General features: G+C 39.6%; 1 protein-coding gene across 1 annotated transcript; it reads left to right on the top strand.

Annotated features, from left to right (window-relative positions):
- The first annotated feature begins 392 nt into the window (after positions 1-392).
- Positions 393-12,593, top strand: LOC104944121 (inactive dipeptidyl peptidase 10-like). Its single transcript, XM_010769596.1, has 8 exons — positions 393-463; positions 578-772; positions 7,451-7,505; positions 7,594-7,693; positions 8,359-8,417; positions 9,996-10,068; positions 10,459-10,532; positions 11,842-12,593. The coding sequence occupies exons 1-8, from the start codon at positions 438-440 to the stop codon at positions 11,977-11,979; spliced, it is 720 nt and encodes a 239-aa protein (XP_010767898.1). The 5' UTR covers positions 393-437; the 3' UTR covers positions 11,980-12,593.
- Positions 12,594-15,301: the final 2,708 nt, after the last annotated feature.

A 15,301-nucleotide genomic window follows, 5' to 3' on the forward strand; every position in this document is an offset into this window, starting at 1 on the left:
ACAACACAGTACTGTAAAATAAACAGTACAACATTTAATTTAAAAAGAATTAAGCTACAGCCTAAACAAAATGTGTTTAGAGTGCAGTAATGTCAGTTTATTAAAATAAGCTCCTAAGCAGTTTCATTGCATTTTTATTTTTATTTTACCAGTCCTGAATATGCACTGTAGATGTCTATGACAAAATTCAACTAGAAACATTGAAATTCCCCAATGACAAACGTCAAAAAGTCAAATACAATAAGCTAAATATTCTACTCTCTTGTAGGATTTTGTCCACAGCATTTTGATAAATGTGTGCCGCTGATCTGTGGTTCACTTAAAGCAGTTTCAACTGTTAAAGTCGACAGTGCACATGACATGATATTAAAACCATGAATTTGTGTTTTGCAGAACTTCGTCTGGAGTTAATTGTCCCAATAGCATTGGATGAATCCATGGAGCATCCACTTCTGCTGATTGTGTATGTTATTTTAAATTCATCGTTAAATAATGCAGATCAATGTGAATCATGTATTAAATTAAGATTGTTATGAATTATTGGGGTAAAGAAAAACAGTATCCTGTGCCTCCACAGAGACAGTGCCCCCGGTGGCCAGGCGGTGAGCGAGCGCTTCTCTCTGGGCTGGGACTCAGTGCTGGTCAGCTCAGACAGCGTCATCGTGGCCCGTCTGGACGGCCGGGGCAGCGGCTTCCAGGGTCAGAGGGTCCTGCACGAGGTCCACCAGAGGCTGGGGACTGTGGATGTCCAGGACCAGATCACAGCTCTGGAGTAAGCTGTGGCTGTGGTCACTGAAGCAGAAGTTGTACGTTCTGTAAACTCTGATATTTTTAGGAGATCTTGCTTGATTTTGTTCCTGTAGTCCACCATATTGTGGCATTTTGTGCCAACATAGCTCAGTTGGTTAGACTGAAGATCTAAAGGACCCTGGTTCAATCCTGGGTTTTGGCAGCCGGTCCTCTACTTTAGGGAACAAGTAGCTCAATCTTTATACTTGATAATAGGTTCTGAGTTGGTTGATCATTAGAACAAATATCTAAAGGTCCCTGGTTGGCCTAGGGTTACACTTGCAATTAACTAACTTCTGGGGACAAGTTGCTCAACTGTAAAACAGAATGACTTCTAGGTAGCATGTTGGTAGATCATTATACCAAACATCCAGTGGTCCTTTGTTTAACTCAGGTTTCAGTATCAGGTATCTCAACAGTTACACTGGAGTCTCTAGGTTGGCTTGATTGTTAGATCTGCTCACACATAGCAGCCTGATTTGGGGCCTTTCGAAATTGTACTTATAGATTTCTCTTACACCTGCTCCTTAAACTGTGGATAAGGTTATAAGATGCTTAGTGAAGTCCAAACTGATACCTACTATTTCATATATGATCAGCCTTTATTGAGTCCTGGAGGGACATTTTGGCCAAAGCACAAGGACTGAACAAAGATTAATAAATATATAAATAAAAAGGAAAATGAAGATAAAAATAACATAATAATGGTAAAAATAACAACATCAGAAGGAATAAACCAAACTCTAGAGAGGATCTTTCATGTTTTTACGTTGCTTGAAGGCCACCGTAGTTCTCAGACATTTAAAACTTTGGTAACAAAGCCGTCACCTTCATTTTGTTACTTTTTAGTTGTGTAATGGTATGTTTTTTAGGTTTGTAAGAGCATGTATAAAGACATGGATAAAAAGATAAAAATATGAAACACAGCATTTTAGCCTGTTTCCATAGTAGTCCGGGAGCTGTGGGGTTGAACCTTTTCTCTGCTGTTTCATTCGTTTTTTTTAAAAATATTTTTTGTATTGAGTCAGGCACAATGAGTTAACATTTATAGAGTCAATATATTTTTTTTGTTTTTCCTTTCCCACCCTCCCGGTCCTAGCTATTAAATTAAATAACTAAATAAATAAATAGATACATGTATAGGTAAAAGTAAAGTAATGTAGTGTAATATTAAAAGAAAATGAATAGATAAGGAAATAAAGAATAGTAACAGTAATACATGTACCCATATACTCACATACTGTATGTATACCCACATATACACATACACATACATGTGTGTACATACCCACACACATGTATACATGCACATACATACACATACATACATACATGTATACAAAGACAGGAAAAATAAAAAATAAAACAAACAGATAAAAAGAGACACAAGAAAAAATAAAATAAAAACATACACATACATTCGTAGTCCCCCCCCTTTCTTCTTAATTTAGTATCTTAAGTTCAGCTATGTAGGCTATCATAGAGCCCCAGACAGATTCAAATAGTTTTGAGGAGCTCCTCAGGTTATATTTAATCTTCTCCAAGTTCAGGTACAACATTAGATCTTTAAGCCATAGAGATGCTTTAGGTGGTCTCATTTCTAAAGTAACAACTCTGTGGCGTATCTTCTACGTGCTAATAGAGATGCAAAGTCTCATACGTGTCCTTAGTTTCCTCCTCACATGTCGGAATGTCAGGTAGTACTCAAAATGCAGTTTCTGACCTAGGGTCAATACCACGTCAGGCCCTCAGCGAGGTGTTTGAAATGTTTTGTCCAGGTATCCTTGTAGCGAGAACAGACCAAAACATATGATATGTTGCTGGTACGTGTGGCCATCTGTTACAGGTATCCGTGGACATTAGGGTATTTTTGGAGAGTTAGGTTGGTGTATAGATACGGTGGGACAACCTTTAAGTTGTGAGATTGAGCCTGAACAGGCCGTACTATTGTTCACTCTCCGCTAATGCCCATCCCAGACCTCACATATTAGCTTGGACCTTTTTTTTTTTTTTTTGTTCCTCTTCCAATCTTGTTATTACCAAGAGATGTTTCTGATGAGACGGGGGTCGCTTGTAAATACTTGAAGATTAAACCTTTTCGATTTTAGAGTGGTCCAGAATAAGAGTCAATTATTGAACCCGGAGGGTATTGGGGAAGGAAGGGCTGTTCAGTTTATCCCAGTTTCGGACCTGGAAGTAGCAAATAGAGAGTGCTGGAGCAACCATGTTGTCAGAGAGTTGCTAAAGCTACCGAACACTTGTTAATGTAAAGTTCCCTTACTCTTATAAGCCTTAATCTCTGCCACATAGAAGAAGGGCCCCATCGCGTGTAAGGGGGGAGAAAGAGAATTGGTTGTTGCGAATGGACTATCTATAGAGGATCCACAGAGTCCATGAGCCTTTCTGAATTGGACCAAATTTTAGTCGGTGGAAACCACATCGTCGCTGTTTCTTGTAGCTGGGGCCTCTTCAAATCCAAGGAGGGTGCCCTGTATCCCTTGAGCATTTTCGGATATTAACCCCTTTATGCCACCATTCCAAAAGTCTGTCTTGCATCATTGAAAACAAGAACAGCTCAACCTATTACTATTTAAGGGAACGCTTAGCCGAACACAGGCTTTGTCCATCTACGGGGCACAACAAACACAGTTGGTGGGACAGGAGACTCTCTGCTCCATCGAGATCAGGATGGAAGAAGAGGAGCCGATTGAGCTAGAAAATCGCAGGAAGAAGCTGACACCTCATTGTCCAACAAGTCCTGGGGTGTGCTGGGAAGAAGCCCATTCCATCTCTGTGGTTTCTGCTGACACAGATGTGTTTTCCTACTCCTTACCAATTTTACCATCCGGCAGGACTGGATGGTCAACTCATCAATGGATCCCCCCGCCAAGGAAAAGGGCAATAGTGGACATCAGGCAACACGTCCAGCATTCAGAAATTGTCGGAACCTTTTCCAGCCCATGCCATATTGGGGATGTGCACTATTAGCGTCATTACTAGGGTTGGAAAAGGACTCGGTCTAAAGCCTGACAAGCGATACGCACTACTCGCCGGCGAGTGGCAACATGCGGTGGCGGACCATTCGCACGCAAGTCCTCGACCAGCCACTGCACTGTTATGGCTAAAGGAGACACAGACTGTCAACACAGCATACTTGTTGAGGAAATAGTGGAGAAGGGCCATATGTGGGCTCCAAACCTGCGCTCTCACCAACAAGAGAAGCCTTCATTGAGAATGTTAAGACGGCCCACTTTCCAGGCAATGTTGTGGCGAATTCAACTGTAAACCTGCCTGCCAGCACTGATACCACAGCGATTTTGATGGAAAACGATACGTTAATAGGTCCATGACCCAACCCATCTACCAGAAGAGCCACGTGTCCCAGATTACATTTTTGAGAGATCAGGTGTGGTGCAAGACTGGACCCCTTGACCCAATAATTGCCAGTTGTAAGTGCATGGTTGCCATGCAACAATGTTCTGTTGCATGTTCAGAGTGGGCATGTCAAGTCTAAGACTAGCTAATATTGGTAATGTTTATTCTATACTGTGACCCGCTCCTCGGAATCAGTCGGTGAGTCGCACGGATCTCATTTAAAAATACATGGATTGCGTAAAAAATAGTGTTTTGTTGATTTTAAACAAACAAAGTCTTGGCTTTTCAGAATATTAACCTTTTATTTCCCAACTCACACGTAATACATTCTTTAGCTTGTAAAGGAAGTGGACCGGGCAATCTGCTCTTCCGCAGCACCCGCTCCCCCTCCCTCCGGCTGACATTATGGAAATGTAAGCGTAGAGTAGATCATAAATATCACGGCTGGGTCCGTACAGTTTGTTTTCATCTGATTTCAATTAAAACAAAGTCTTGGCTTTCAGAATTTAACACTTGTTTCGGCAAAGTCAGATGATAAATACACTTTGATGCTTGTAACGGCATAAGTACAGTGGAAGAACGGAAGTAACTCCTAACGTTCACAGCAGGCATACAACAGACGGGTGTGTTCTCGTGAGGGTTTCCCGGGCAACAAACGCTTATCATACACACAAATGCAAATTACACAAACACACACACCATGTATACCCCACACTCACAAGCTCTCTCCCAGCCAGCCATCCAAACGGAAAATATTTTCCCTCGTGGGTATTTTGATCATTTGCTCCAGCTAAATCAATCAATCGATGGAATCCAGAGAAGAGAAACTTTGAAGGCTTTTTCTCAAAAATGATGGACTCGTGACAGTCCACTATATAATGTGGACCATATTTCGCTTAATATTTGAGTATCAAAAACATCCTGATATCAATTTAGAAAAGCTAGGAAATATCCTGCTTTCCAGCAAAGTGGTAATACAAACCAAAAATGTGTCTTCGGGTCAATGCGACTGATTGTCGGATAGAGCAGCAGTCCAATATGGCTCCTTAAGGTCAGAAGAGATGTCACATGTTCAAAATCGAACAAAACACCCCATGGGCCTACCACACTGGAACATGGAGCTGTGTGAGAGGAGCAGGAGGGAGGACAGATACCCTCCGTACGCCTGGAGAAACACAAGACAGCTGCTTTAACAAAGAAACATCATACATTTTATGTGGTTATTTATCAATTAGATAGAAAGGTAGTGTTACCTTTCCATATACTCCAACTCTGTTGCGATCGATATAGGGAAGTCTGACCAAGTGCCTACAAATGTTGAGAGGGTTAACTACATAGCAAAGATAAAGAGAACAATTCCTAATGAGACCACATAGTAAAAGATTGTCCTTGGCTTTACAAATTCATCTGAATCATAGTATGCCAAAGAAGTGTCTTCCTTCTAAATATTGAGATGTTCATTAACCTTTTAATTAACATGTCCTGTTAAAACCTGTTAGGCCCCAAGCCTGTTTTTCAGGTTTCAGGCTCGAAAATGACATTCCCAGAACAAATGACCATATCTTCTTTTTTAAAAGGGTTAAATTAATAATCTTTTTTCTCAAAGTAATGATAAGCCTGGGAGTTTGGATGTAGAATAGTCAGAATCAATATAGATGTTTTTTATTTTAAAGAAAATTCAGATTGAACATAGTAAAAAACTGTAAATTATAGTGTCCGTCCAAAAAATATTTTGTACTTATAGTGAAAACTAACCTTGGATGATGGGTTAGTAGACTAAAAGCTTTAAGAATCCAAAGTACAACATATAATAAGTACCCTGTATCAAGATTGATGCAAAACAAGTGATATTTGACCTTTTTAGACAGATTTAACAAAAAAACTCTTCTGAGGCCATTTGGGTTGTTTTGTTCGATTTTGACATGTGACATCTCTTTCTGACCTTAAGAGCCAATATGTGACCTGCTCTATCGAAATCAGTCGCATTGACCCGAAGACACATTTTGAGTTGTATACACTGCTGGAAAGAGGATATTCCTAGCTTTCTAATGATATCAGGATTGTTTTTGTACTCCAAATATTAAGCGAAATATGTCACATTAATAGTGACGTCACCGAAGTCACATTTGAGAAAAAAAAGCCTTCCAAAGTTTTCCTTCCTCGGAACCTGCGTCGAGTTGATAAAAGTTGCGGAGCAAATGAAAAAATACCATGGAGGGAAATTTCGTTTGGATTGGCAGGTCTGGGGAAGCTGTGAGTGTGTTGTAACGTGTGTGGTTTTTGTGGTAAATGCTTTGTGTGTATTGCGTTTGCCCCGGGGAAACCTCACGAGAACACCGGCTGTTGTATGCCTGCTGTGCGTTTTTAAGTTTACTCCGTGCCCACTTGAATAATGCCGNCTCCGCTAATAATCAATCAGATCGATGGATTCCAGAGAAGAGAAAACTTTGAAGGCCTTTTTCTCAAAATGATGACTCGGTGACAGTCACTATATAATGTGACATATTTCGCTTAATATTTGGAGTACAAAAACAATCCTGATATCATTAGAAAGCTAGGAATATCCTCTTTCCAGCAGTGTATACAACTCAAAATGTGTCTTCGGGTCAATGCGACTGATTTCGATAGAGCAGGTCACATATTGGCTCTTAAGGTCAGAAAGAGATGTCACATGTCAAAATCGAACAAAACAACCCAAATGGCCTCAGAAGAGTTTTTTTGTTAAATCTGTCTAAAAAGGTCAAATATCACTTGTTTTGCATCAATCTTGATACAGGGTACTTATTATATGTTGTACTTTGGATTCTTAAAGCTTTTAGTCTACTAACCCATCATCCAAGGTTAGTTTTCACTATAAGTACAAAATATTTTTTGGACGGACACTATAATTTACAGTTTTTTACTATGTTCAATCTGAATTTTCTTTAAAATAAAAAACATCTATATTGATTCTGACTATTCTACATCCGACTCCCAGGCTTATCATTACTTTGAGAAAAAAGATTATTAATTTAACCCTTTTAAAAAAGAAGATATGGTCATTTGTTCTGGGAATGTCATTTTCGAGCCTGAAACCTGAAAAACAGGCTTGGGGCCTAACAGGTTTTAACAGGACATGTTAATTAAAAGGTTAATGAACATCTCAATATTTAGAAGGAAGACACTTCTTTGGCATACTATGATTCAGATGAATTTGTAAAGCCAAGGACAATCTTTTACTATGTGGTCTCATTAGGAATTGTTCTCTTTATCTTTGCTATGTAGTTAACCCTCTCAACATTTGTAGGCACTTGGTCAGACTTCCCTATATCGATCGCAACAGAGTTGGAGTATATGGAAAGGTAACACTACCTTTCTATCTAATTGATAAATAACCACATAAAATGTATGATGTTTCTTTGTTAAAGCAGCTGTCTTGTGTTTCTCCAGGCGTACGGAGGGTATCTGTCCTCCCTCCTGCTCCTCTCACACAGCTCCATGTTCCAGTGTGGTATCGCTGTGGCTCCCATCACCAACTGGAGACTCTACGGTATATCAGACCTCCTTACAGTTTAGCAAAGATTACAACACGTTGCTAATCCAAACTTGACAAGGCTGCCTGGGCTTGGAAAATGACGTTCCCCTACATGGAAACAGCAATTATGTTTCAAGGGGATACATATTTTCTCCCTGTTAATGTTTGTTTGAAATGTATCACAAATAAATGTATAATCAAAGTGAGAAGAAGTCTGCTTGGTAGAGACTGGGGTTGGTGGAAGGATAGATACCGCTGTTGTCGTCTTGGATGTCAACTTTTCTTTTTTTTTGTTTACGTCTCTAAGCTAAACAATGTATAAAACACACCTATGTAATGCAACAATCTAACTAGAGCAGTTCAGTTTGTTTTTGTCCAATTCACAACTTAGACAGCGTGTTTGAAACTGCAACCGTAATCAGGGTACAGCCCCCTCAAAACCTAATTAAGAATGCCGTTTTGTATTATGGGACTTGATACTGTAGGGAACAGGGTTACATGGGCATCCAAACAGCCAGTAAACACAATTACTCCGTATCTGGTCATCAATACTGATTATTTTCAAAATATGTTGAGTGTCCACTGTCAAGTGAATTTGATATTCAAAGACATGGAGTGAAGGTATAGTGAAGGAATTACAACAGCACTGCTCACAATGTGTCCGTTTTCTTTTCATAAAGGGTCGGCCCACACTGAGAAATACTTTGGCTTCCCAGCGAGAGACGATCACAAATACCAAGTAAGAACGTGCTACTATTTCCACAAAAGCATAAGTGCTTCATGTCGAGTAAACAGATAGAATGCATTCATTTATTCATTCTTCTCTCTGCTTGAATGAGACGTGTTCAGAACTCACACAATGTACTCCCAACATCTGAATGCAAACTAGACTGGTGTAAACACTTTATCATAGCATTCAACATGTAAATGAGACGCAGGAGATGATATAATATGTGAGACGAGCACAAAGCAGGGGGTCTGGAGCGATTTCATGCACACCTGTTATTTTCATTCATATGAGGGGTATTGTGCAGAGAGGGGGGAGTGAACCTCGCAGAGTGGTGTTCTTTCTCCTCTCAGACACTCACATTTCCTGTGTCATGCCTCTGGAACAGGTCGCTTCCACACCAAGTACTTTGTCGTAGGCTACTTAGATCCCAGCACTTAGTTCCCCCATGGAACTAAAGAGCAGATCGCGTTCACACCGGAATAAGTCCCTGAGGGAAGATTACGCAAATGAAGCCACTGACGTCTCTTCTTCTTTTTCTGCTTTGGGTTTACAGGCAGGCCGCAAACAACTTCACGGCGTATACTGCCACCCGAAGTCTCCGGCGGGAAGTCGTTGGGGACTGGCTTCAGTAGAAGCTGCTGGGACTCCCAGCAACTTCTACTGAAGCCTTCAGAGTAAATCGCAGAACGCCGACACCTCCTCATCTCCACCGTTCCCATGTTTTCTTTGTGTTGCCATAAGTTAGTCTCTCTGCGTTTCTGCGCGGGGCTAATGCTAATAATGCTAATGCGAGGATAATAAANCCTCATCTCCACCGTTCCCATGTTTTCTTTTGTGTTGCCATAAGTTAGTCTCTCTCCGTTGGTGCGCTGGGCTAATGCTAATAAACTTTTCAGAGTTTTACGGGCCGTGGTTTGTAATTCGCCCAGCCAATAGAAATTGGAACTTATTTCTCCCCAGGAAAGTACCTGCTCTCTAGCAGAGACTCAACAGGGGGGAAAAGTTCTCATGAACTAAGTTCTCTTTTTGGTGTGAACGCAAAATCCCAGGAACTATCGGAACTAAAAGGGAAAAGTACGGGGAAAAGTACTCCGGTGTGAAAGCGCCTCATGAGAGGATTATACTCTTCACCTTTCTGCTGAGAGAGGATTCTACTCTTCAACTTTCTGATAAGATGGGTTGATTCTGTTCATCTTTGTGCTCGGTGGGCTATAGCAGAAAAACATGTTTTTTTATTATCAAATTTGGAAATTGGAATTTAAAGTCGACAAGTATTTTATTTGTACCTTTTTGGTTGGGGTCACACCAGAAAAAGGTGTGGTTCAGAGATGTCTGTCTGTGGTTGTTGTGGTATGTTTCAAATGCATTGTCCACGGATAAATAATTCCCCTGCTTTGTCAGTTTATGTGCTCTACACAGTACTGGAACTGATCTTGTTAACAGATTAGATTATTTGACCTGATGCTCTTTGTTTACCCCCTTAATATAAGACCATAACTTGAGGTTTGCTTAGAGTAAATAAATGGGATGTTTTTGAGACAGTGTTTGGTCAGCGGAGGCTCACGGTCCTGTTTTCTGTCCCTACAGATCTCCAGTCTGCTCAGAAACAGCACAGCATCGAGCCCTCTGAACTTTCTGATCATCCACGGCACAGCAGATGGTGAGGTTCAATACAGCAGATAGGTGGATGTATATAACGTGTATTGGCAGGACAACTCCAGGAATGGACTTTTGTTTTGTGGCATTCAATGTGTGTCTAACAGCATCTTAAAGATGACTGTTCTTGGCCTCCTGCCACTGTATTGGAGATTAAGAAAATATACCTAGTATTTTTAGGAATGTGCATACAGAAACATGTTTAAGTACAATCAGGGTCTTTCTTTGCATTGGTTGGTGGAATTTGGAAAGCTAATGTAACATTACATTTGCTGGGCACGCTTTGCCCAGCAATGCATTATCATTTACCTCCCAAATGTGGAAGTGTAATGGACTGAGAAGCTTTTGTGTCATGCTTGGTCACATTCTTATTTCAGTTTTCTGTCTCTTCCAGCCACCGTTCATTTCCAGCATTCTGCTGAGCTGGTCAAACTGCTGTCAGTGTTAAATGTGAACTACACTCTCCAGGTGACTGCTGCTTTCTTTTCTGAGGGACATCATGTTACGAACAAGACACATGTTGTCATATAACTGTTGTGTTATTGGTTTGAACATATACTAATTTAGTTATTGTACAGACAACACTTAACATGTTGAGAAATGTGCACCTTAAACATTTTCAAAGAAAAACAAGAATAGAGATCTGAACATTTATTGGAGTGGAACTTAAAAAAATAGAAATGTCACAGACACTTCTCCCTGATACTGACCTTTTCACTCTGAGTTAGATGTAAAGATCGATAGCATTCCCATGCTTTTACAGGGAGTATATTTTTGGAGACTGCAGCCACTTCGCTAAACAAAGCAAACAAACTCGGGTCAGGAAATAATATATAGTCAGCCCGGCTCTGTCCAAAGATAACATACACCGCGACAGGCCACTTCCTGTAGTCTATGCTGGTAGCCAGGCAACTGCTTTTGGCCAAGAAACATTTTGATCTGTTTTTGTTAAGATTAAACAAACAAGACATAAACCTTATATTTTATGTCAAGAACTTTAGATGTTATTCCCTTTGGACAAGAAGTGAACCTAGTCACCGTCACGTCCTCAATTGCTGTGTGTACTACCTTTTTAAAGCCCTACATGTAGCTAAGTATTTGTTTTTCCGTCTCCCAACTTGATTTATAAATACCAACACATTTTTAGACTTGCATTAAACATTCATGAAGTGAAAACACATAATGAAAGGGTTAAAGTTCCAAAACGAAAGCATGGATAACACCCAAGCCCAACATCCTCCGTTAGTGTATCATAAGCCATTTCCTGAAACACATCCTTCTTTATCATTAATTTTACTCTGAATGGGACCATATATTACTAAATTAACATTATGCTGAATTGGAAAAGGCTTTAAACTAGAAGTTGAGACCATAAAATTGTCAGGAAAATGTTTTCTGTGTTAATCAATCAAATAATAAGTAGTGACATTGTCTTATAGACTTCTATATAATCTGAGGTTTTTTATTTTCCACTAGTGGACCACCCCCTGCTGGCCATCAGAGAAAATGCAGGTTAAAGGCCTTTCATAGTTGTTTCCATTTGTTGACCTAGGGGTTGGGTCTTGCTTTGGACAGCTCAGCTAAGCTAATGAGACGGTTTACTAATTACAGATTTAGTATAGTGTCTTATTCTCAGAAACAAAGTGAATTTCCAAAATTAAGGATTTGTAAGCATTAAACTGCTGTGTGATGTCACTGTCACTGGCGTTTAGAATACAATCAATTGAATACATTGAAGAAGAACAAATGACAGTTATTTGTATTTCCTGTTGCGTAGATTTTCCCAGATGAAGGCCACAGCATGGCCTCCAGCAGGAGCCAACACTACCTGCTGAACTCGGTGCTCACCTTCTTCAGGCGCTGCTTCAAGGAGAAGCAGGTCGTCGTCCCGCAGACGTCCAAAGAGTATGACTAACGTCCTGTGAAGAGACAGGTTTGTGAAGAACCAATGATTGTCATGAGCCAACAGAGAGAGGCTGTGATTTCCTGAAAGGCTGCTGTCTGTTAAAGCACTCCAGAAGCATTAGCATGTAGCATACTTAGCATTACGTTAGCTAGGACCTGTGTTAGGCTTCCAGTGAGGTCTTGTGAGATAGAAAATATGGATTTATTGTCACTGTAATTAGTACTTTAGATTGTACTTACTGTTTGTAATGTTTGAGCCATGTACTGATTACAAATGTCAGGGAATCAAAGAAACGTGTATATTTCTATTTTAAAATATTATTTTGGCTGACTGCTGTAACCTACTGTGACTATTTGTATTCACTGCAAACAAAATACTTCACTTGGGGGGCCATATCACAACAAAATGTGCAGGTGCCTTTACACCTTTCATGTATAATCAAATAATGAATGATGGATTACCAGAGCATCTGTTTCTTCAGTAACAGTTGAATGATTCATTTTAAGACTAAAAAACAATTGCCATATGGTGGTTTTCATCACTTTCAGGGAAATATTGTGAAACTTCTCTCCTTTGGGAATGAATTTTAATTTCTCTGAGGAAAGGTGGGGTGATATAACAATAACTGCACTTTGAAGTGATTAAAAACCTGTCTGGAATCAGTCATATTAAAAGCCATATTAACCTGTTTATCAACTCGCTGATTCTTCACTTTGTTCTGTTTATGTGTGAACTTTATCCTCTTCAGTTGAGAGCAGTGTTGTGTGAAAATCAAGTTAAAATGTTGTTTGCTAATCCGATACATTAAAGCATGCTAACGCTGACATATAGGCATTTACAGGAACCAATAGGATGACAGAAAAAACTGGAACCGGTTCACAGTATTTTCTGCTGGCAAAGCTTCAAACAAACGAACAAACTAAAACATGACCTCCTTGTTCAAGGTTATACAAGTCAGTAAGCCTTATCACACTGGCAGGTCCTGCTGTTTCAATAGTTGGAGCCCAAATGTTGTTTTTTAGACATTATTTGTTCATATTTGAGTATATTGGCACCATTAGAGTTATGGCGAAACAGCTTTTAGCTTTAGTTATTTTTACAATGTAAGTATGTGGATTCTTCTGAAAACTTCCTCTACACGTTCTGAAGCGTCTTTTTTCTTTAATTTCTATGAAGATTTTCTCAGCTAATTTTCAAAGAGCGTTGAGTTTTGTTACTCAGATTCATGCAGTATATTTGGTTGTCTTTCAACTGTTACGAGCTTCACTGTGAAGGCTTTTGTCTTTCTCTTTTATGTCCATGTTTGCTACATATATTAAATAATATTAGCCTTTATGCATATCAGATCAGAAACGTCATTGCAGTCACACAGAATGTCCCATTGATAAGTCTACTCAATATTCACTATTCTTCCACAATAACAGTTATTTTGAGTGTAAATGAGCGACTGGATTCTTCACTGTTAAATATCCAAGAATGTGAAAGTAAGAAGAGATTTAAAAGGTCACAAACATGTTAATATTACCAATGTATTCTGTACAGAGTGCTTCACCAGACTTTTCTCAGCCCACACTGAGAAAACTGAAATGTCAACTTAAACTAAATTTATTATGTCAACAGGTGTCACATAACTGTATGCGGTTAGGTGAAAGCAATAATATGAAGTGGTTATACAAAATTATTTAATTAAAGTCAACGTTTCAGTTTTTTCAGCACAGATCATTTCCTGACCATGATCCTGTGCTGCTTACACCTCTGCACTTGCTTGATTCTGTCCTATATTCTGACATTTGTATATTTGGGGAGCTTTATGTGCTGAAATAAATGGTTAAACAAGACATGGTTGCATCTGTGTGTTGTTGTTGTTTGCTGTTGTGCTTAGAGGACAAAGCAATACAAAGGGAATTTAATTTCCATCCATATCTGATATAACACGCCGAATCTTGATTTAAAAGGGCTGATGGTGCAGCGGGACGTACAGCTTAGAGGAAGCAGCCGTGACATACATAATATCATATATAAATATATGTATACAGTCGCTTTCGAGGTGAATCTGCTGCAGTGTTGGTCAAATGACACCTAAAAACATGGATATCAAGAAGGCACAAGAAGACACAAATAGGCTGAGTCTGAGTGGTGAAAAGTAACTAAGTAGCCTACATTAACTAAAGTAGTGCACTTAAGTACACATTTAAGGTACTTGTCCTTAACCCGAGTATGTTCCTTTTATACTACTTTATACTTAACTACATTTTGCAAGCCAATTTCGTACATTCAGTTTGATTTTATTTTTACAATGTGGTATTAGTAGGCTACTTTTAATCAAGTAAAGAATCTGAGTACTTTTCCAGTCCTAAACATATTTAAATAAAGAGAAACTTAACTGAAGAGATAACTAAAGGAGACAACAACAATATTTACATAACAGGAAAGTAGAATCAAAATGTAGTCTTTAGCTATGACACCCCATCGTGACATCATGTCATATTGTCTCCTTTGAAACTCTCTCGTGTCGGTGTTGACTAAGATCAGCACATCTCCACTCCAGCTCTGTAATCGACACACAGATATGAAATTGATGTTTATCCTTCCATTTGAGCAGATATCTCAGTCTTCATGTACAAACTGGGAGTGGTTCTCTGATGGGAGTGCATTGCCCTATATTCAAAGCTCTCGCAGCGACTGTGAGTTTATTAGTTTAGCTGAAACATAAAGTAAGATGAGTATTGGGCAGTGTTGAGCAAGTTACTTTTAAAAAGTAACTAGTAATAGTTACTGCTCTCAAAAAAGTAACTAGTTACTTTATTAGTTACTAAATTATAAAAGTAACTAGTAACAAGTGACTTTACTTTAAAAATAATAACAATACAAATACAAGTTCTCATTCATAACACTCCGTTCGATGTCTCACTATGGGATGCGCCTCAACGCGTATGCAAACAGAAGCATCAATCTCATTACGCCAATCCTGATTGGCTGGTGATCTTGACGTCTACGTCAGGGAATCCACCCACCCTATAAGTAGCTTGTGCTACGACGCAGCGTCATTCAAACACCTCTTCTCGCTTCGATGCACATCTCAAAATATCAGTAGCCGGGCTAGCTTAACTGTCCACAGACTGAACCCAAGCTAACATTCGGTCGACGGGCGCTTGCCGGTTACTTTTTGCTTTGCAGAAGATTGAATTAAATATTAACATACCAGTTAATATTGAAATCTGCCCTGCCGTGGTGTGGACGCTTACACATGAGGGAGTTTCAGCGCTGGGTAGCTGCCCTCAGACTGGACCCCGCGCGTCATGGCGCGTGGAGAGTGATGGTCACTATGAAA

Source organism: Notothenia coriiceps, unplaced genomic scaffold (assembly GCF_000735185.1).
Source record: "Notothenia coriiceps isolate Sejong01 unplaced genomic scaffold, NC01 NC01_scaffold00007540, whole genome shotgun sequence".
Lineage (NCBI taxonomy): Eukaryota > Metazoa > Chordata > Actinopteri > Perciformes > Nototheniidae > Notothenia > Notothenia coriiceps.

Excerpts from the sequence above, each read along its gene's own strand:
- LOC104944121 (XM_010769596.1), top strand. The coding sequence starts at position 438 with ATGGAGCATCCACTTCTGCTGATTGT. Across the intron at positions 7,506-7,593 it reads GAGTTGGAGTATATGGAAAG|GCGTACGGAGGGTATCTGTC; the intron begins GTAACACTACCT and ends GTGTTTCTCCAG. Across the intron at positions 10,069-10,458 it reads CATCCACGGCACAGCAGATG|CCACCGTTCATTTCCAGCAT; the intron begins GTGAGGTTCAAT and ends TGTCTCTTCCAG.